We start from the raw sequence: 22,495 nt of genomic DNA, 5'->3' as shown, positions 1-22,495 counted from the left end.
GATTGAGACACAAATTTATACACGATACCAAATTGATACACGAATGCTGTGTGTAAAATTTTGTCGATATCAGTTCATATTTAGATATAGCTCCCATATATATTTTCGTCCAATTTTATGTAAGTAGTACACCAAAGAAATTTTGCATATCATATATACTCTAGTAAATTGCTTGTGTTAAATTTGGTGATATCGGTTCAGACATGTACATAGCTCCCATATAGATTTTCATCTGATTTTAAACACAATATATTTCGTTCGATTGTATGTAGCATATTAAATTGAGTCTAGAATGATATGTGCCTAATTTCGTTGATATCGGTTCAGATTTAGGTATAGGTATCATGTAAATATATTTTCGTCCGATTTTATATAAGTGGTGCCCTAAACTCCCATGGTCTGTCCGATTTAGATGTTATTTGGAATACTGTATTGAGTCTTAAATGATTTTTGTTAAGTTTTATCGTAATCGGTTCAGGTTTGGATATAGTGAAGTTTTATATAGATATCAGAATGACATGTGTATGAATTGATTATATATATAGAAATAGTTTCTATATATATATATATATATTTCTCTCGTATGAATAACTTCAAATCCGAACATCAATCAGATATAATATGTACAATTACTGCATTCAATATATTTACTAGCTCAAAGTACATATAATATCACAATATTATATTCAACCATGAAACCTTGACAATTTTAGCTCATTTCACTTTTACCTTAAACCATGCACAAGTGTACTCGTATGTATGTCAGTGTGTTAACCACAACTGCAGCAAAATGTACATGTCGTTCAATTGTGCCATGTATATTTGATATACTCGGATACATATCGTATATTAAAAGGATTTTAATTGCAATTTTTTAATTCACTTTTTACCACACCTTCAACGGTTTGCCAACGTCAGTTCGTCAATATGTGTCTAGCGGTTGACAATTGGGCCAATGTGCAACACAATTTTTTATGCTTTTGTTTTTTTTCCACTGAAAGTCATTGCAATATCAAATTACACAATTCTACATATACATACAAAGCTAACTTTATGTGTGTATCTTTATATGCATATGGTGTTCTTTTTTTAATGTTTTTTCCCCTATGTTTCACCTGCAATTTTGAATTTTTACCAATTTTTTGTTTTCGTTCTTTCTTACAGACTCGATGGCAAACATTTACCCTTACCACCCTCCATGAATGGCACCCAATGGGGACAGGCAACAATGGCGCGAAATTTAGAACGTAACTGCCCCTCGAATCGTCCTTGTTCGAACATTATCTGTCCGGATCCATTTGATTGTGTTGATTTGTGGAACGAATACGAATGCACGTAAGTATCATTAGGGTCAGTTGGTCCGATGTGTGACCAGTTTGTTCAATATATGTCTGAATGTACATGTGTGTGTGTGTGAGTGCTATGGAATAGCCAATATGCATATGTGGCTTGTGTGGCAAAACCTTCAGTAATACAATTACAAAATGCGGAATAAATTTAACAAAGAAAAACTGGATGATGTAAACTGGCAACAACAATAAAAAGGAGTTGAACAACATCGAAGCAGTAGCACCAGCAGAAGCTAGAAATTAGGTTACAATGTAAATATTGGTTTAACGAATGTTTTCTATTCTATTCTGTAATGAATAAAAGGAAACGATAATGGCTAGAATTCAATGAGAATTCCTGGGAACGAAGGGTAGCTTTAATTAAAAGAACACCCATGTAATTCTCACAATTGTCATTTTTAAAGAGGCGTGGATTTTTTTAAGAATATTTTTTCAATGACCATAAGAGGCGTGGATTTTTAAAGAAGATTTTTTTCAAAGGACTATAAGAGGCTTGGATTTTTAAAGACGATTTTTTTCAAAGGACTATAAGAGGCTTGGATTTTTAAAGACGATTTTTTCAAAGGACTATAAGAGGCTTGGATTTTCAAAAAAGAGTTTTTCAAAGGACTATAAGAGGCTTGGATTTTTAAAAATTTAAAGAAGATTTTTTCAAGGACCAACAGTCCTCCAAAAAATATTTGTAATAAATCTACGCCAACGATAGTCCAGGAAAAAATATTTTTCAGAAATCTACTCTTCTGATAGTATCGCAAAAAAATATTTTTAACCAGTGAGCGGAGCAGTATAGTCGGACGGGGCCGACCATATGATACCCTACACAACTTCCACGAAATCTAATTTTCTATGGTTCGATATTCTGAGCTTGGGCAATATTTAGCGATATTTGTAACCCATTGACCGACTAGACGCCTACAAATATTACTAATATTCAGTCCAGCTCTTATAATTACTTGTCCAGATCACCTTCACCATGGGTTGTGTTGTGATGTCCGGCTTTCAATAGTGGCCTATAAATCGACTCATAAAAAAAATAAGTTTTCGGGTCACTTCATCCAAATATAATTATCTGATCATCACCGAAAATTATAGGCGTTGTCCATAACCATACCTGGATCCTTATGGAAAATTTCAAAGCGATCCGCGATATATTTCCGCCCTCTAGTGTGGTAATGCGTTACTAAATAATATATGAATACGTAAGGACCTGTAAATATTTAAATGTAACTCCCACATCCGAGTACACACGACAATGCAATTGGTATCAATGTAAAGGTAAACCACTCCTCTTGGATATACTATCCACTTCTCGGGTCAATGTCCTTCAGGAGTAAATATATACGCCATAGAATACAAATATTGTCATTTTCCACACAAAAGTCTGGGTCCATTTGACCCGCTAAATATTGACCAATCTTTATCAAAATAGGCATATTAACCGATCTTTTCCAAAAACAATAGGGGTCTTCATTAGCCAGAACCCATCCTACATGCAAAATTTCGTGAAGATTGGTTAATAACTGTGGCCTGTATCGTGTTTACAAAATATAATGGACAGACGGACGGACACAGGTCGACTCAGCTAGTCGAGATATGGGTCTAGGACCAATATTTCGCGGCGTTACAAACTTTTGGGGCTGCACAAAGCTATAATACCCTGACAACATAGTTGTGTAGGGTATAATAAATCCCTGCTTATATTAGTCTTTAAAATATTTTTAATAAATCCCCGCCTATACCAAACTTTGAAAAAATATCTACGCCTATATTAGTATTTGAAAAAACATATTTAATATTCCCCCTATTAGTTCTTAAAAAATATTTTTATACCCTACACAACAATGTCGTCAGGATATTATAGCTTTGTGCAGCCCCAAAAGTTTGTAACGCCGCGAAATATTGGTCCTAGACCCATCTTTAAGTATACCGATCCGCATATCTCAACTAGCTGAGTCGTTCTAGACATGTGTGTCCGTCCGTCCGTCTGTCCATTATAATTTGTAAACACGATACAGGACACAGTTATGGACCAACCTTCACGAAATTTTGCATGTAGGATGGGTTCTGGCCAATGAAGTCCCCTATTGTTTTGGAACAAATACTTAATTTTTTCTGATTTTCTGGTCGCTCCAGAGGCCGCAATTACGACCCAAACATCGCGAATTTTTACATGGAGAAGGGAATCGGGCCAAGGAGTAAGCATGGATGTTTTGATAAAGATCGGTCAATATTTTGCGGGTCAAATGGACCCATACTTTTGTGTGAAAAATGGCAAAATTTGTATTATGGGGCGTATATATTTGCCGCTGAAGGACATAGAGCCGAGTTGATAGTATATCCAGGAGTTGTTTACCTTTAAATTGATGCCAATTATATTGTCGTATGTACTCGGATGAGGGAGTTACACTTAAATATTTACGGTTGCTTACATATTCAGATATTATTTAGTAACCCGTTACCCCACTAGAGGGCGGAAATATAGCGCTGATCGCTTTGAAAAGTTCCATGAGGTTCTAGTTATGGTCAAGGACAATGTCTATAATTTTCGATGATGATCAGATAATAATATTGAAATGAAGTGGACCCAAAACTTAATTTTTTGTGTTTTTTTTTTTCAAGTCGATCTACAGGCCACAATTGAAAGCTTAATATCACAACATAACCCACGGTAAAGAGAATCTGGACAAGTACAGCCCTCGTCTACTGAATATTAGAAATATTTGTTGGCATCTAGTTGGTCTAGAGGGTGCAAATATCGGGAAATATTTGCCCAAGCTCTGAATATAGAACCATAGAAAGTTAAATTTTCGTCGAAGTTGTGTAGGGTATCATATGGTCGGCCCCGCCCGACTATACTGCTCCACACACTGTTTAATATTATTGTATTAATCCTTTAAAAAAATACATTTGATAAATTAATGCATCCAAGTCTATATTAGTACTTCAAAATAAACCTTTAATAGTTCTAAGGATCAATACTTTATTTTATGTGGTCTCACGAAAATTATTATTTTTTTGTGTTTGATGACCACATCCAATTAGAAAATTTCTTGCGGAAATTTCAACTTTATTCATTGATTCCGAATATAATGAAATATGACATTTTCTTTCCATTTTCCTGCATTGTCATTTTAATTAAATTTTGAATTAAGCAATTTATTCATAAAGTTTCCAACCGCTTCTTGTTGGCCTTTTGTGTTGCCCCCACCCCTTGTGAGTTTTGTTTCCTCATTAATTCAGTGCCCAGCATAAAGATAAAAAATCAATTTGTACAACAGTATTTTCATTGTTTCCGTTTCAGTTATTCCTCGAAGATGGTTTTTCTTTCTCTTTGGTTTCTACTATTTTTCGACCCATTTTTTTTTTTTTCAAACAACTTAAAATCCTGCAATTCATTCTAAACGCAACATTTCCTTTTGACACCAACGCAGATCGATGAAGAAGAAAATGTTGAAGGAGAGAAGAAAAACAAGGGAAATGAAAGAAATCATGTAGAAAAAAGGTCAATTCATCTGATTACAACACATAAATGCCTTCATTAATAAATTGCAGAACCAAAGAAAAAAAAACGAATGGTATGAGATCAGCGAAAAATGGGAGAAATAATGAAAAGGAATAAAAATATGGTTTAAATAGCTTTAAGAGCTATTGAATATAAAATTTAAACATTGATATCAAACTATATAAAAAAATATTTTTTGAAGGCTATTAAAGGCGTGGATTTATTAAAAATATTTTTTGAAGAACTAATACAGGCGGCGTTACAAATTTTTTTTTCCAAGAATATTTTTAAAAAAATATATATTGTTTAAAATTTATTTAAAGTACAAAACTTACAATTAACTCCTTTTACTCCTTTAGTATAGACGACCCAATTATTAGATCCCAATATTTATCCTTACATCACTTTCATATCTGTGACAAAATATTTGACAATCTCTTCTGAGACGCTATCAATATCTAAAAGATATTTAATTTTCCCTTTGAGTCATATACATTTCTCGACATCATCAGTGTAGCGTTGATGTACTCGATACCAATATTTAAACTGCATGACTCCGATCCATATTCTACATGGGTGTGTGTGTGTGTGAAAACTATTAATTGTTTATAAGTCATCGAAAGCAATTTCATTCGACTGCCTTATAAATATAAAGGCATCTAAATTTAATCACAGACTCTATGTGTATGCAACGCACACACACATACTCCCTCACTCTCACATGCAAAGAAGAAGTCAGCAGCCAATGCAAGGCAACTTCCTTGAATAATGACAGTGTTAGTGTTTACAATATGCATATGTGCCAGGGCACAGTTGTGTATTAAGGCAAATTTGAAAAGTTGCCTTTCTCAACAGAAGCTATGCACACAATCGCACACAACGACATATCTATCATCCTGTGTATGTGTGCTTATACGACAGGCTTCACATATTGCCATTGTCAAATATTGAGCAGATAAACACTAAGTGATGAGATATTAATACACTATCTCACCGTCGTCTATTTCCGTTCACATGTTTACACGCCCACACAAATGTACACACGGGTGCACAGGCACAGGCACACACTCACACTCACACACATTTGCATCGCTTTGCATAAATGAGTGGCGAGAAAATAAGTTTCCCTAAGTAAACGTTAGGCAGTCAGAATATACAGCCGAGTTGTTAGCTGGAAGGAAACCGGTATCAGTTCTACTCAGATCCTGACATTTCCTTGTATAACACACATGTTACAACTGTCAAATTGTTGATACGCACACACACACGTATATGCATAAGTCTTCTTGTATGCTTGCTAACAGAAATATACAATTACATTTAGACATAACACATTAACGGCTTTCTACGAATGTATGTGTGTGTGTTTAATGAAAGTGTATCACCATTATGGGTGGGTGTCTGTGTGTGTGTGTGAGTGATAGGACTGAAATAATACTTGACTACAACATAAATGAACCATAATGAGAGCACAGTGATTTGCGGAATATTCTCTAAATGGCAGCACTGAGATTGGTAATAATCTTCTATCAGGGTAATCAATTCGAAATTTACAACTTGTCAAATGTATCTGCGAAGAACTTTATGGTTCTAAAGCGTTAGGATATTATATTTTGGTGTAACAGGTATCCTAATTAGGCATGTTATTTTCAAGGGTATATAATTATTTTTACTACAAAAAAAAGCGTATTGGGGAAATAAATCCCACTTAACGTTACATGAAAGGGAAATGTGAGGTTGCTGCTAAAGACTCGCCAAGGTACCATTTATTTGTAATGTAGGAAGCGGTGAAAAGAACTAATGGGAAGGGGAATAGAAAAATTACCACATATATGGTAAGCACGCAAAAACTTGTTATAGTCCTTGAATAGGCCTACATTAGTCCTTAGACAAATATTTTTTATAAATCCACGCCTCTATTAGTCGTAGAAAAAATATTTTCAATAACTGCATACCTCTATTAGTCCTTGAAAAAATATTTTTAATAAATCCATGCCAGTATTACTTACTAACTTTTACTTAGCTGGTTTGTTACAGAACGGTTCTTCCATAAGCCGAGCTTAAAAAAACATTTCCACGCGCGTCGGTCTTGTGCGCACCACCTCCACGTTGAAAGACCACGTTCCAAGAAGTTTTTTTTTCTAATTGGTCTTTCCATCTGATTCGTGGCCTTTCCCTTCTACGGTAACCATCAGTAGGCTCGCTTTTATATGCCTCTTGATCTGGGCCATTCTCATTCATTCGCACAACATGGCCTAGCCATCGTAGTCGCTGCAGCTCAATACCACTGACTATGACGATGTCCGCGTATAAATTATAAAGCTCATGGTTCATTCGACGTCGATATTCACCGTCGATCTTTCGGAGATTTTTTCTTTCAAACACCCCAAGAGCTGCCTCATCTGCTTGCACAAGTACCCATGCTTCTGATCCATATAACAGCACGGGTAGTATCAGCGTCTTGTAAAGTGTGAGTTTGGTCTGGCGAGAGGTGGCCTTGTTTCTAAACTGCTTACTTAGATCATAGTAGCATCTGTTGGCCATCACAATCCTTCTCCGAATTTTAAAACTGATGTCATTCGTTTTATTTATGGCGATACCAAGGTATACAAAATCTTTAACTGCCTTGAAGCTGTAGTTCTCAAGTTCCATAGTTGGTCCGAGTCTACTCGACGTATTGCCCGTTGATACCATCAGCTTGACCTTCTCGCCGTTTACTGCCAGGCCCACATTGGCAGACTCCTTTTCAATTTGTTCAACGGTGGATGTTACCGCTCGCAATGTTCGATCCATTATATCGATGTCATCGGCGTAGGCAAGTAACATATCTAGTTTGGTGTACAGAGTGTCATTTCTGTTCACCTTTGCGTCTCGAATGACCTTTTCCAGCAGGATGTTAACAATAAGATCACACGACACACTGTCACCTTGTCTAAATCCTCGTTCGGTATGGAAGGGTTCCGATAGAAGGAAGGGTTCCTACTTTAACTACTGATCTTGTGTCAGTTAATGTTATCCTGCATAGCCGTATTAATTTTGCAGGAATGCCGAACGTAGACATGGCTCTAAACATCTCTGAACAGATAGGGCTGTCGAATGTGGCTTTATAGTCGACGAATAGGTGAAATGTGTCGATGTGTTTTTCGTGGGTTTTTTTCCAGGATTTGGTGCAGAGTGTAAATCTGGTCAATGGTGGATTTGTAAGGTCTGAAGCCGCATTGGTATGGTCCAAAAATGTCATTGTGGCATTGGCTTCAATTGTTCACACAGCACACTGGATAGCACTTTATATGTGATGGGAAGGAGACTTATTCCTCTATAGTTGGCACATATCGTCTTGTTTCTGTTTTTGTGCACGGGACACAGGATGCTGAGGTTTCAATCATTGGGCATGTATTCCTCTAGCCAAATTGCATTAATCAGCTGGTGTGTGCTCCTGACCAGCATCTGACCACCAGTCTTAAATAGTTCTGCTTGTAACCCATCGACTCCTGCTGATTTATTATTCTTGAGCCGGTTGATTGCTATTCTGACTTCATCTTGGCTAGGTGGTATACACTGTATACCGTTCTGTTATTGGTGCGGTGAAGAGGATACCCCACCTCTTCACCGCTACTATTTGATACCAGAAGTTTTTCAAAATGCTCCTTCCAGATCCTCAACACGCTGTCTGTATCTGTCACCAGAGTACCTTCTTCATCTCTACAGGAGGATGTGCCTGCACCAAAACCTTCGGTTTGGTGTTTTACCAATTGGTAGAATTTTCAGACTTCATTCTGGCTACTGTACATCTCGATTTGCTCACGCTCACGTTTTTCTTGTTCTTTCTTTTTTTCTTAAAAAAATGTCTCCTCTCTCCTTTTCTCCCGATAGTTCTCCATCGCATTACGTGTTGCTACTGTCCGCAGGGTTGCCCTATACGATGCGTTTTTCACATCAGTAGCATTACGACAGTCCTGATCGTACCACGGATTTCTTGATGGTGGTCTTTGGTACCCAACTGTTATTTTAGCTGCAGTTTGTAGGTAGTGGGCAATTCTCTGCCACTGTCCTTCTATATTATTATCGGGACAAGGGGTCATTTCGTCAAGTAGTTGTGTAAGTTGAGCGGAGTAGGCTTCTGCTATCTGTTGTGTTTGCAGCTTTTCGACATCAAATTTCCGTGTTGCATTAGATCGCACCTTTGCTGCTACATTAATAAGGGTGCGTACCTTGGCTGCCACAAGGTAATGGTCCGAATCCATATTCGCTCCTCGTATCGATCGAACGTCTAATACACTGGATGAATGCATTCCGTCTATCACAAACATGATCGATTTGATTTCTCGTTGTTCGATCGGGAGAAATCCAAGTGGCTTTGTGTATATCGAGATGCTTGAATCTGGTGCTGCTAACTACCATATTTTTTGCTGCCGCGAAGTCAATCAACCTCATGCCGTTGTCGGATGTTTCTTCATGGAGGCTGAATTTTCCGACGGTGGGTCCAAAGATATTTTCCCTTCCGATTTTTGCATTAAAATCTCCTAGCAGATTTTTAATGTCATGGCCAGGGCAGCGATCATATGCTGTTTCTAGGTACTCATAAAATATGTCTTTGGTCTGCTCATCTTTGTCTTCGGTCGCAGCATGGGCGTAAATAAGACTGATGTAGAAGAACTTCGCTTTTATGCGGATTATAGCAATTCGCTCATTTACTGGAGTGAATCTGGACACAAGGTCTTTTATTCTCCTCTTAATCATAAATCCGCAGCCAAAATCACTTCTCGTTTCATGGCTGCTATAATACAGGGCGTAATCGTCTGATTTACTTACGCCGGTCCCTTTCCATCGCATTTTCTGTAAGGCAATTATATCGGCTTTGTACTTCTTGAGTGCATCCACCAAAGCGAAAAGTGCGCCTTTCTATACAAGGTGCGCACATTCCAAGTGCAGATTCGCAGAACGTGGTCCTTTATACGTTTGCGGGGGTCGTCAACATTAGGGGGGTTTAGTTTTCTTTTTCATTGCTTTCTTAGGTTTCTTAGGTCGTAGGGGTTTTCCGAGTGTGGACAACTAACCCGACGCCTCAACCCATTTTTTATAGTTCTTATGGATGAACTCGCGGCACATATTAGCTCACTATTTCAACGGGTGATGAAAATAGCTACCGAAGGTGACACCACGGGGAGGTCAGTGTCCACAATTGAGATGAAAGAGAGACCAATATAAGCCTGGACTTCGCCATGTTATTTTCAATAAATCCACGCCTGTATTAGTCATTGGAAAATAATTTTTAATAAACCCATGTCTCTATTAGTCCTAGAATAAATATTTTTAATTCCACGCCTCAGTTGGCCCTTGAAAAAATATTCTTCTTCTTGTTGGCCCTTGAAAAAATATTCTTTAATAAATCCACTGTAGCAATCACTGTTCCTTCCGTTTTATATTAATTTAAATGCCAATAGAGTGTTCGCATTTGGTTTCGATAGCATCCTATTCTTTTGCCAAGACAAGTCCTTAAGTATGTCAGACTTAGAGGAGAACGAACGGCTATTCAATGGAACCATGAACGAGTAGACATTATCAAATTGTCATGCCTGAAGATAAAGTATTTGTTGTGTAAAATGAAAAGCGGGTGAGGGTGTCGAATATCAACACACACACATACATACACTCATACACCCATAGAAACAGACGCACACCATTACAGCAAAACATTTTCCACATCATTAGTTATGTCAAATGCAACAAATGTTCATGATCATCATCAGCAACTCGGCAGCAATGGCAACTATGAAACGCGCAACAGGAACCAAGTCAGTGTAAAGGCAGCAGTTACAACAGCATCAGCAATAGTAGTAGTACTTGATGTTGTTGTTGTCGTTGTAACAAACTATGGACTGGTATTAAACAACTTGCAGTCAATTGTATTGCACACAAATCGTGTTGCATGATATCACACCGACCAACCAAGCAATTTTCACAAAAATGAAGCGGAAAATAGATGGGTGCCGTTGCAACAGGGAGGCAAACGAACAACCAAACACAAAAAGAAAGTGGGAAAACAACAGTGAAATATTGGAAATTTTATACTTAAATGGGGCCATGTCAAATGAAAAGAATAATCATCGTACAACGTGCCGTCGATGATGTTGCCACTGCTACTGATGCCGATATGATGACGACGACAATGATGCTGATGCGGAAACATACACAACCAAACACAACAACAACAAACAAACAATCTCGTTATAGATGCAACATTACGCATCCAATTGAACTGTTTCATATTCGAAAATTAATCATTTTTGCTTCATGAATCATTGCAAGGACATCAGCAATGATGCTGCTGCTACTGGTGTTGCATAATACAAAATTGCTATGTATGCGTATGTTTGTTTGTGTGTGTGTGTATGTGTACATCAAATGTAGCATTGCATAAACAATTTTGATATTTTCGAAATTAATCATTTTTGATTTATGCGCTGGAAACTGGAGGAAAAATATCAAAGCTAGCAGCGGACAGCAAAAACACAAACAACAACGAAAATAGATTGCCATGCAATTGCATTAAACAATTTGCAATTAAATTTGTGCAAGGCAAATAGGATTTAAAGCGATGTAGTTTTTCTATCATCCATCATCAGCATTTTGGGATTATTTGCACTCTAAGACAAATTGTTAAAAAACGACTTTAATAAATCCATGCCTCAGTTGGCCCTTGAAAAATATTCTTTAATAAATCCATGCCTCAGTTGGCCCTTGAAAAATATTCTTTAATAAATCCATGCCTCAGTTGGCCCTTGAAAAATATTCTTTAATAAATCCATGCCTCAGTTGGCCCTTGAAAAATATTCTTTAATAAATCCACGCCTCAGTTGGCCCTTGAAAAAGATTCTTTAATAAATCCACGCCTGTGTTGGTCCTTGAAAAACTATTTTTAATAAATCCACGCCTGTGTTGGTCCTTGAAAAACTATTTTTAATAAATCCACGCCTGTGTTGGTCCTTGAAAAACTATTTTTAATAAATCCACGCCTGTGTTGGTCCTTGAAAAAAATATTCTTTAATAAATCCACGCCTGTGTTGGTCCTTGAAAAAAATATTCTTTAATAAATCCACGCCTGTGTTTGTCCTTGAAAAACAATTTTTAATAAATCCACGCCTGTGTTGGTCCTTGAAAAACAATTTTTAATAAATCCACGCCTGTGTTGGTCCTTGATAAACAATTTTTAATAAATCAACGCCTGTATTAGTCCTTGAAAAAAATATTTATACCATTCACCACACTGTGGTACAGGGTATTATATCTTTGTACATATGTTTGTTAGAGGCAAAAGGAAACGAGATAAACACATGGTTCCTTTTGAAAAAATACATAGAATCACTTTCTGAGTCAATTTACGCATGTCCGTCTGTCTGTCCGTCCATGTATTTTTGTGAACAAAGTACTGGTCGCATTTATGATCCGTTTTGGATGAAATTTGGCATATGTCATTTATTTGGCCCAAGGACGAACCTTATTGAAATTGGGAAAAATCGGTTCAGATTTACATATAGCTCCCATATATATTTTCGTCCGATTTATAGTAAATGGTGCACCAAATTCCCTATATATCATTCGATTTGCACGAAATTTGGCACAGCGTACGGAATTAAGCCGAGAGTGATGTGTGCAAAGTTTTGTTAAAATCGGTTCAGATTTAGATACAACTCCCATATATATTTTCGTCCGAACTATTAGACATGATGCACCAAAGTCCCTATATATCTTTCGATTTGCACGATATTTGGCAAAGGGTACTAAATTCAGTGTAAAATGATGAAATCGTGAAAATCGGTTCAGTTTTAGATATAGCCCCCATATATAGTTTCACCCGATTTTAGGTAAATGGTGCACCAAAGTCCCAATATATATTTTGATTTGAACGAAATTCGGCATAGGGTACAGAATTGGGTTTAGAGTGATGCATGCTAAGTTTCATGAAAATCGGTTCAGATTTAGATATAACTCCCATATATAGTTTCGTCCGATTTTAGGGAAGAGGTGCACCAAATCCCAATATATATTTCGATTTGAAGGAAATTTAGCATAGGGTACTGAATTGGGTTTAGCGTGATGTATGTGTGCAAAGTTTTCTTTAATATATCCCATATATAGTTTCGCCCGATTTTAGGTAAATGGTGCACCAAAGTCCCTATATATATTTTTCGATTTGCACGAAATTTGGTATATGGTACTAAATTGGGTTTATGCATGTTTCCAAAGATATAGCTCCTATATATTTCGCCCGATTTTAGCACTGGTTGACACGAAACGTATCAACATGAGACTAGAAAGACGTTATAGCTTTTTTAATGCAGACACAATCGGGTATCTAATTGGGATTAAATTTACGTAAATAAAATCGATTTACATAAATTTGTCCCATTATATGCAAACGATTGTAAACTTGCCCGAATGAAATGAAATTTAGCATAGGTTCCAGATCACATATTCAAGTTTGTTCAATGTCATGTGAATGTTCTTTCGAAAAGGCGGAGTCCGTTAGGAGACATATGTAGAATATACCCAAAGTGGTGAAGGGTATCATATAGTCGGCCCCGTCCGACATTACTACTTTCCTTACTGTTTTTAATATACATATGATAGTCCATCAAACAATATTTTCAATACATCCAATACAATATTTGTAATAAAGTTCATAACATTTCATGAATGATGATTACATTTATCCCGATTGCATTCAAGAAAGTTCCATTTATCAACAACCAAAGAGATGCAACGAATGTTTTATTACAAATATTCAATATAACAAATTATTATTATTGTTGTTCAAAAGTATCCCTTTATGGCAATCACAATATTTCACTTCATACTTCATCACATTCTTCAAATATGATAAAAAAAATAAAATCTGTGTAAAAACTACACTCCACGAAACGACGACGCCATGTAACATCTATAAAATAAGGCTGCTGATTCTCATGCTACTACTGATGATGATGATGCTTTCAATATTTTGTTGCAATCAATATTCCAATCGAGTCTTCAATGGTGCCGTAACTACTAGTACTGCTGCTCCTGCTGTCATATCATATGTTTTATTAACAACTTCCGGTGTTATTCCCTTACGTTACACTTCAATATCTTACGTAGTCTTTTTTTGAAATCAAATACTTACATATATTTCATTCTTACGTTCTTCTCCTTTCTCTTTCTCCCTTTGGTTACAGTTGCAGCGAAGGTCGCGTCATGTCGGCCGATAGCAAAGGTTGTGTGGATCGCAATGAATGTCTGGATATGCCCTGCCTGAATGGCGCCACATGCATAAATCTGGAGCCACGTCTACGTTATCGTTGCATATGTCCGGAAGGTTATTGGGGTGAAAATTGTGAACTGGTGCAGGAAGGTCAAAGACTAAAGTTAAGCATGGGTGCATTAGGTGCCATCTTTGTGTGTCTTATTATCATTTTAAGTAAGTATCAAATCGCACACACACAGACCCACACACTCATACAATTACAAATACATACAAATTGAATGTGATGACTATGAATATATATTTTTTGTTCGTTCGTTTTTTGATTTGTTTATGGTAAGAAAAGCTAAAAGGAGGTAAGTATGGATAGCCCATGAAAAATTATTCAAAAATCACGATTTTTTTTTTGCAAAATCGTCGCCCATCGATAGCCCCTGAAAAATTATTTACAAATATCAAAAAATTTTTTTTTTAATTCATGCCCATGGATACAAAAACTCACAGAAATTTTTTTTTTTTTGGAATATTTACGCCCATGAAAAATAATTCAAAAAATCATAAAAAAATATTTTTGAAAAATCCATGCCCATAGATAGCCCATGGAAAATTATTCAAAAATCACGAAAAAATATTTTTTAAAAAATCCACGCCCATGGATAGCCCATGAAAAATTATTCAAAAATTAAGATTTTTTTTTTTTTTTTTTTTTTTTTGAAAAATACACGCCTTTGGATAGCCCATGAAAAAAAAAACCACGAATATATAGTTCTTAAAAAATCCGCGCCCATAGATAGACCATTAAAATTATTTAAAAAAATCACAAAAAAATATTTTTAAAAAATCCACGCCTATGGATAGCCCATTAAAAATTATTCAAAAAAATCACGAAAATATATTTTTTGAAACATCCTCGCCATGGATAGCTTATGAAAAATTATTTAAAAAAACTCACAAAAAAATATTTCTGAAAAATCTACGCTCATGGATAGCCCATGAAAAATTATTCAAAAATCACGAAAAAAACGTTTTTTTGAAAAATCCACGCCTTTGGATACCTCATGAAAAATTATTCTAAAAATCACGAAAAAATATTTTTGAAAACCCCCCCACTATGGATAGCCCATAAAAAATTGTTAAAAAATAAAAAAAAAAAAAATATTTTTTAAAAATCCACGGCCATGGATAGCCCATGAAAATTTGTTCAAAAAAAAAAAAAATTAATTTCGATAAATCCACGCCAATGAAAAATTATTTAAAAAAATCACAAAAAAAAATATTTTTGAAAAAATCTAAACCCATGGATAGCCCATGAAAAATTATTAAAAAAAATCACGAAAAAATATTTTTGAAAAATCCACGCCCATGGATAGCCCATGAAAAATTATTCAAAAATCACGAAAAAATATTTTTGAAAAATCCACTTCCATGGATAGCCCATGAAAAATTATTCAAAAATCACGAAAAAATATTTTTGAAAAATCCACTTCCTTTGGATACCTCATGAAAAATTATTAAAAAAAATCACAAAAAAAATATTTTTGAAAAATCCACGCCTATGGATATTCCATTAAAAATTATTCAAAAAATCACAAAAATGTATTTAAAAAATCCACGCCCATGGATAGCCCATGAAAAATTATTCAAAAAATCACAAAAAAATATTTTTGAAAAATCCACGCCCATGAAAAATTATTCAAAAAATCACAAAAAATATTTTTGAAAAATCCACGCCTATATATAGCGCCTGGTACTTGTTCAATTTATGAGACATTATACACTACTTCTTTGTTTGTGACTTACTTTTTTCCAAATTTTAAATAAAAAAAAAAAACACAATTCTTGTTTTTTTTCTAATAGCATATGATTTCTTTTAATAATGTATGTTTTTTTTATTATTGTTTGTTCCACCATCTGCTCCATTATGTGATAGGTTTTATTTTGTAATTTCTTGTAACTCTGTTTGCATTCACAACGATTCCCCTGCCAATTTGCTGCAATGAAAAAAAACAAATTTTAATTATTATTTAATTATTTTTATTATTGATTTATTTATTATTTATTATTTAAATAATTTCTGGTCAAAAAAAATACATTAATAAAGTGAATATTGGTACTAAAACTTTAAACAAAATGTTTTTTGTTTTTATTTCAAAATATCCAATGATAAGCTGACCATACGTGCCTTTTTTTAGAGGACAATATTCTATTTTATATTTTGAGTTGTAATTAGATAACAAATGTCCATAAAAATATATTAATTATTAAATGTTGTAGTGGCTGTTAGGGCCCTGGACACGTTTTACGTTCGAATTGGCTGTAATTTGATATTTCGGGTTCTGTTTCTTGGTAGCCCCAATATAAAAAATAGTCCATATAAAGCAACATTTGTTCTTTATGTACTTGATATTCCCTTAATTATCATTAATTTTGCACAAATCGCATTAAAGTCCTTCACTCTAAACCTTCAACAGCAATCTAATTTCACTTTGTTTTCTTAAAAACAAATTTCCCGCAATTTAAGAAGTTTTTTCAAAACTAATATAATTTTGTTAATTGATAATTTCATAAATGTATTTCAACATCGATACACAGAAACTACACATTCTCTCCTAACCAATAGTGAAAGTTGCATGTCAATACATGCATTCGTTACTGAGCTATAGCTAATTAAAAACTACTTTGTGTCAAAATATAGCGGCTACACGATTCTGTTCGCCTATTACCTGAAATGGAAAAAATGAAGAATTTTCATCTTCACCGAAACAGATAAATGCGATGATAGGTGTGTTACCAGATTGGTTAGAACTTGCGATGTGTGTTCTTCATCTTATTTTCCAAATTCTGAGCATAGTTTCAGGCGTCTCATAAAAACATGCCGTCCCATGAAAAACACAAAGTTGTAACGAATATCTTATCTAAATGTTGAGCCTAAAAGTATGCGCAGTATTTGTTAACTAAAAGTGAAACACAAATCGAAAGACTGGCAACAACTACTAAGCCGCTTTTGTTCTGGAAAGAAAACTTGAAATTTCTTCGTTTTTATTATTTTTTTGTGCTAATAGGCAAACAGAATCGCGTAGCAGCTATATTTTGATACAAGGTCAACTTCTAATGTTTATATCTCAGCAATGGATGCCTGTATTGGGGTGAAACTTTCACTGTTGGTTAGGGAAGAATTTGCAGTTTTTATGTGTATCGATATATAAGATTTTGTAAAATTAATAATTAAAACCAGTCGGGTTGGACCGACTATATAATACCCTTCACCACATTGGGTATATTCTACATATGTATCCTTACAATTGAACAATGACGTTCCCTCGAAGGAACATATTCATGTCCTTCTGCCACCTTTGATAAATTTAATTTCATTCGGGCATTTTTAGTGTTGTCTGCGTACCATGGGACAAATTTATGGAAACCGATTTATAGCAAAATAGATACACGCTATTCGGCACGCCGCACTCTTAAAAAAATAACTTAATACATTTAATTTCAAGCAGGCACCCGTTCGAAATACATTTGCACCAATTTCAACAAAACGCAATATCGTCATTCAAGTCTCAACTTGATACGTTGTGCGAAATTTCGTGTTCGTAAAATCGAACGAATACATATGCAAATGTGGGAGCTATATCGAAATTTGAACAGATTTTCCCGAAACTTAACACACATCACTCTAGACATTATTCAGTACGCTATGCCAAATTTCGTGCAAATAGGGACTTTGATACACCTTTTACATAAAATTGGACGAAAATATATATGGCAGCTATATCTAAATCTGAACCGATTTTCCCGAAACTTAACACACATCACTCTAGACTTAACTTAGTACGATATGTCGAATTTCGGGCAAATCGAAGGATATGTAGGGACTATGGTGCACTATTTACCTAAAATCGGACGAAAATATATATGTGAGCAATATCTAAATCTGAACCCATTTTCACAAAATTTAACACACATCACCATAGATTTAATTCAGTACGCTATGTCAAATTTCGTGAAAATCGAAAGATATATAGGGTCATTGGTGCACCATTTATATAAAATCGGACGAAAATATATATAGGAGCTATATCTAAATCTGAACCCATTATTCCCAATTTCATTAGGGTTCGTCATTGGGCCAATAGATAAGATTCATCAACGCCCAGACGAAACGGCTGAAGCTAGAATATTGAAATTCTTGGCGAGGGTCACTCATGGTCCAAATGTGACAGATAGGTTTTTGGAAATTCGTACTAGAACTGTACGAAAAGTATTAACTGTGATACCATTTGTATTTGGCGAACCGGTGGAGCTCGGAAATTTGGATTGGTGATCGTTGATGGAAATTCGAATTATAACTATCCGAAAAGTACAAAAATGTACTAAATTAGGTACAATTTCGTAGCATGTGAACGGATAGAGCTAAAAACATGAAATTTTGTGTGTGTGAATTAAGGTTGAGAAGTAGGATCCATTTAAGGAGATGGTTTTGAAAGCGTGTGCTCATGTGTGTACGAAAAGTACTATATGGTACTATATTTGGTGCAAATTTATTTTGAAAGTACAAATCGAGCTGGAATCCTGAAATTTGAAATTAACATTACCGTCGAAGTGTAGTAATATGTATGTAGTTTTGGAAATATTTTACTGAAGTGTACGAAAAGTACTAAATCGTAGAGCGGAAATAATGAAATTTGGTGTCAGAATCACTGTAAGGGTGTAGGATTAGGATCAGGGTTCAGTTTAAGCAATTTATATTCATGGGTACTAAATGGTACTAAATTTGGTACCATTTGAATTTTAGGCGAACCAATAGAGCTAGAATCATGAAATTAGAGTCATGATCACTGTTGAGATGTAAGATCGAAATATGTTGGAAGTTTTATAAATGTTTACTAATGTGTACTAAATTTGGTACAATTTGAATTGTAGGTAGACCGATGGAGTTGGAATCCTAAAACATGGATTTAGGATCTCTGTGGGGGTGTAGAATTGGGATATGTAGGAAGTTTTTGAAATTGGTACTACTGTGTACTAAATTTGGTACAAGTTGAATTGTAGGTGAACCGATAGAGTTGGAATCCCGAAACTTGGATTTAAGATCACTTTGGGTGTGTAGGTTTGGGGTATGTAGGAAGTTTTGGAAATTGGTAGTACTGTGTACTAAATTTGATACAATGTGAATTGTGGGTGGGCCGATAGAATTGGGGTCCTGAAACTTGGATTTAGAATCACTGTGATGGTGAAGGTTTGGCTTAAGTACGAAGTTTTGGAAATTGGTACTATTGTGTACTAAATATGGGACAATTTGAATTGTGGATAAACCGATAGAGTTGGAATTCTGAAACTTGGGTTTAGGATAACTGTGGGGATGTCGGTTTGGATTAAGTAGGAAGTATTGGAAATTGGTACTATTGTGTACTAAATTTGGTACAATTTGAATTGTTGGTAAACCGATAGAATTGGAATCGTGGAATTTGGATTTAGGATAACTATGGCGGTGTGGATTTGGGTTAAGTAGGAAGTATTGGAAATTCGTACTATTGTGTACTAAATTTGGTACAATTTGAATTGTGGGTAAACCGATAGATTTGGAATCCTGAAATATGGATTTAGGATCACTGTGGGGTGAAGGTTTGGGTTAAGTAGGACGTTTTGGAAATTGGTACTACTATATACTAAATTAGGTACAATTTGAATTGTGTTAAACCGATAGAATTGGAATAATGGAACTTGGATTTAGGATCACTGTGGATGTGTAGGTGTGGATTAAGTAGGAAGTTTTGGAAATACGTACTACTGTGTACTAAATTTGGTACAAATTAAATTGTGGATGAACCGATAGAGTTGGAATACTGAAACTTGAATTTGGAATCATTGTGGGGGTGTTGGATCGGGGTATGCAGGAAGTTTTGTTGGATTGTTGAGGTGGGTACTCTTGGAAATAATGTGTGCTAAATTTGGTACAATTTGAATTTGTGTGTACCTGTAGAGCTCGAGTCATGAAATTTGGTACTAAATGGTACTCAAATTTAATTTATGGTCGATATTAATATGTGGATTGTTTTGTCTGACATATGCATGCAGTTTTCTGTGAAAATAAAATAATATGTTTATACATTGCTAACGAAGTAGCGGGCATATGCTAGTATTTAATAAGTATGCCAATTTTTTTCTAATTTTAGATTTTTTAATTACATTATTACCAGGATAAATATCTCCTCTGCTTCAATATTTTATAGGTTTTATGTTATAATTTCTTGATAGTCTTAATTCACATCGATTTCTCAATTTGCTGCAATGAAAAATAAACAAATTTAAAATTTGAAAAAGTGGACTTTTTTGAAGGTCCATCCAATGCGTGCTTTTAATATTATTTTGATAAAAGTGGATTTAAAAAAATGGATTTGGAAGAATGGCTTTTTTACAAATATTTGTTAAAGGTTTACTTATAAGCACCTTATATAAAGTGAAATAAAACCTGTGTATAAGCACTAGACTGAGGGTACTTGGTATTTGTAGGCAAAATAGATTGACACTTTTTTACTGATTTTAAAAGCATTTTAATATTCTTACCTCATTAAAATAATCTCCTTCTCCATTTCCACGTTGCTTTTAATGTCTGGCATCGTCTTCATTTACCAGCTGTACTTGATCGCTCCCTTCTCATTTAAGCGGGGTTTTTCCTTGGGATTTTTCAAACAAAACATTTCTTTTTGTTAATGTTTGGTACGACTTAATTTTCTTTCGAATTTTTTCCATGGACACAAGACTCCCTGATGGACAAAAGAATGCACACATTCTTCTTCATCATCAGCACATCTTGGTGTTTACATTTTCCGTTTTGGGGGCCCAAGAAGTTTAAATTTTGCAGCTTTATTAGCACTTCATAAACAAAATCTGAAAAAAAAGAATGAAAGCAAAATCAAAAGACAAGATGTACCCTCAGTTTGTTGTTGTTGTTCTTCTTCTTAAATTTTTCATTTGTCTTTCTTCTTTACTCTCCAGAGGCTGTGACAGCAATTGTCTGATGATGTCGATGTCGATGCCATGGAGAAGGAGTGTATGTGTGTATTGCAAGTTGAATGAATCTTTATCAATGTGGTTGTTGTTATTGTTATTTATAATGGACAATTGCTTTGTTCCACCACAATGGGAAAAAGACAAAAGGACGGGTAGACAATGTTAGATAGCTGATGAGGGTTCACTGAGAAGAAGAAGCAAAAATAAAACATTATTTCGGTCATGTGCTTCAATGCCGCGACTGAAAACTATTTGTTATTGCTGTGAATCTTAGGTGCCTGTGGTGTCTTTAAGTTGTTTTGGGGGCAAAGGTTGTGTTTATTTTATCACTGGGATTTATTTCATTTGTATAAATTTTTATAAAAAATTTTTTGAAAAAAAAAAAAAAAAAAAAAAATAAAAATTAATAGGCCTTGAATAAATATTCTGTATTGGTCATTGAAAAAATATTTTTTAAAAAATCCTCGCCTTCTATATACCTTGAAAAAATATTCTTTAAAAAATCCTCGCCTTTTATAGGCCTTGAAAAAATATTTTTTAAGAAATCCACGCCTTTTATAGGCCTTGAAAAAATATTCTTTAAGAAATCCACGCCTTTTATAGGCCTTGAAAAAATATTCTTTAAGAAATCCACGCCTTTTATAGGCCTTGAAAAAATATTCTTTAATAAATCCACGCCTTTTATAGACCTTGAAAAAATATTCTTTACTAAATCCACGCCTTTTATAGACCTTGAAAAAAAATTCTTTAATAAATCCACGCCTTTTTTAGGCCTTCAGGCCCTAAAAAAATTTCTTTAATAAATCCACGCCTTGTGTGAGTCCTTGAAAAAATACGCTTTGAAAAAAATATTCTTTGTGTGACGTCCTTGAAAAAATATTCTTTAAAAAATCCACGCCCTGTGTGAAAAAAATATTCTTTAAAAAATCCACGCCTTGTGTGAGTCCTTAAAAAATATTCTTTAAAAATCCACGCCTTGTGTGAAAAAAAATATTCTTTAAAAATCCACGCCTTGTGTGAGTCCTTGAAAAAATATTCTTTAAAAAATCCACGCCTTGTGTGAGTCCTTGAAAAAATATTCTTTAAAAAATCCACGCCTTGTGTGAGTCCTTGAAAAAATATTCTTTAAAAAATCCACGCCTTTTATAGACCTTAAACAAATATTCTTTAATAAATCCACGCCTTTTATGGCCCTTGAAAAATATTCTTTAATAAATCCACGCCTTTTATGGCCCTTGAAAAAAGTATTCTTTAATAAATCCACGCCTTTTATGGCCCTTGAAAAAAGTATCCTTTAATAAATCCACGCCTTTTACGGCCCTTGAAAAAAGTATCCTTTAATAAATCCACGCCTTGTATAGTCCTTGAAAAAAAATATTCTTTAAT

General features: G+C 34.8%; 1 protein-coding gene across 1 annotated transcript in view; it reads left to right on the top strand.

Annotated features, from left to right (window-relative positions):
- Positions 1-1,164: 1,164 nt before the first annotated feature.
- The window catches only part of LOC133330786 (putative neural-cadherin 2), a gene marked incomplete at both ends in the record, with an annotated part of 42,401 nt that continues 21,070 nt past the window's right edge, over positions 1,165-22,495 (top strand). The window contains 2 exons of the mRNA XM_061539194.1: positions 1,165-1,335; positions 14,067-14,308. Coding sequence (XP_061395178.1) covers positions 1,165-1,335; positions 14,067-14,308 — 413 coding nt within the window. The remainder of the gene's footprint in view (positions 1,336-14,066; positions 14,309-22,495) is intronic.

Source organism: Musca vetustissima, unplaced genomic scaffold (genome assembly GCF_032173495.1).
Source record: "Musca vetustissima isolate MV318-11 ecotype Yass unplaced genomic scaffold, APGP_CSIRO_Mvet_v1 utg207238, whole genome shotgun sequence".
Lineage (NCBI taxonomy): Eukaryota > Metazoa > Arthropoda > Insecta > Diptera > Muscidae > Musca > Musca vetustissima.
Note: the sequence above shows the minus strand (reverse complement) of the source record. Positions and strands in the feature narration are given on the sequence as shown.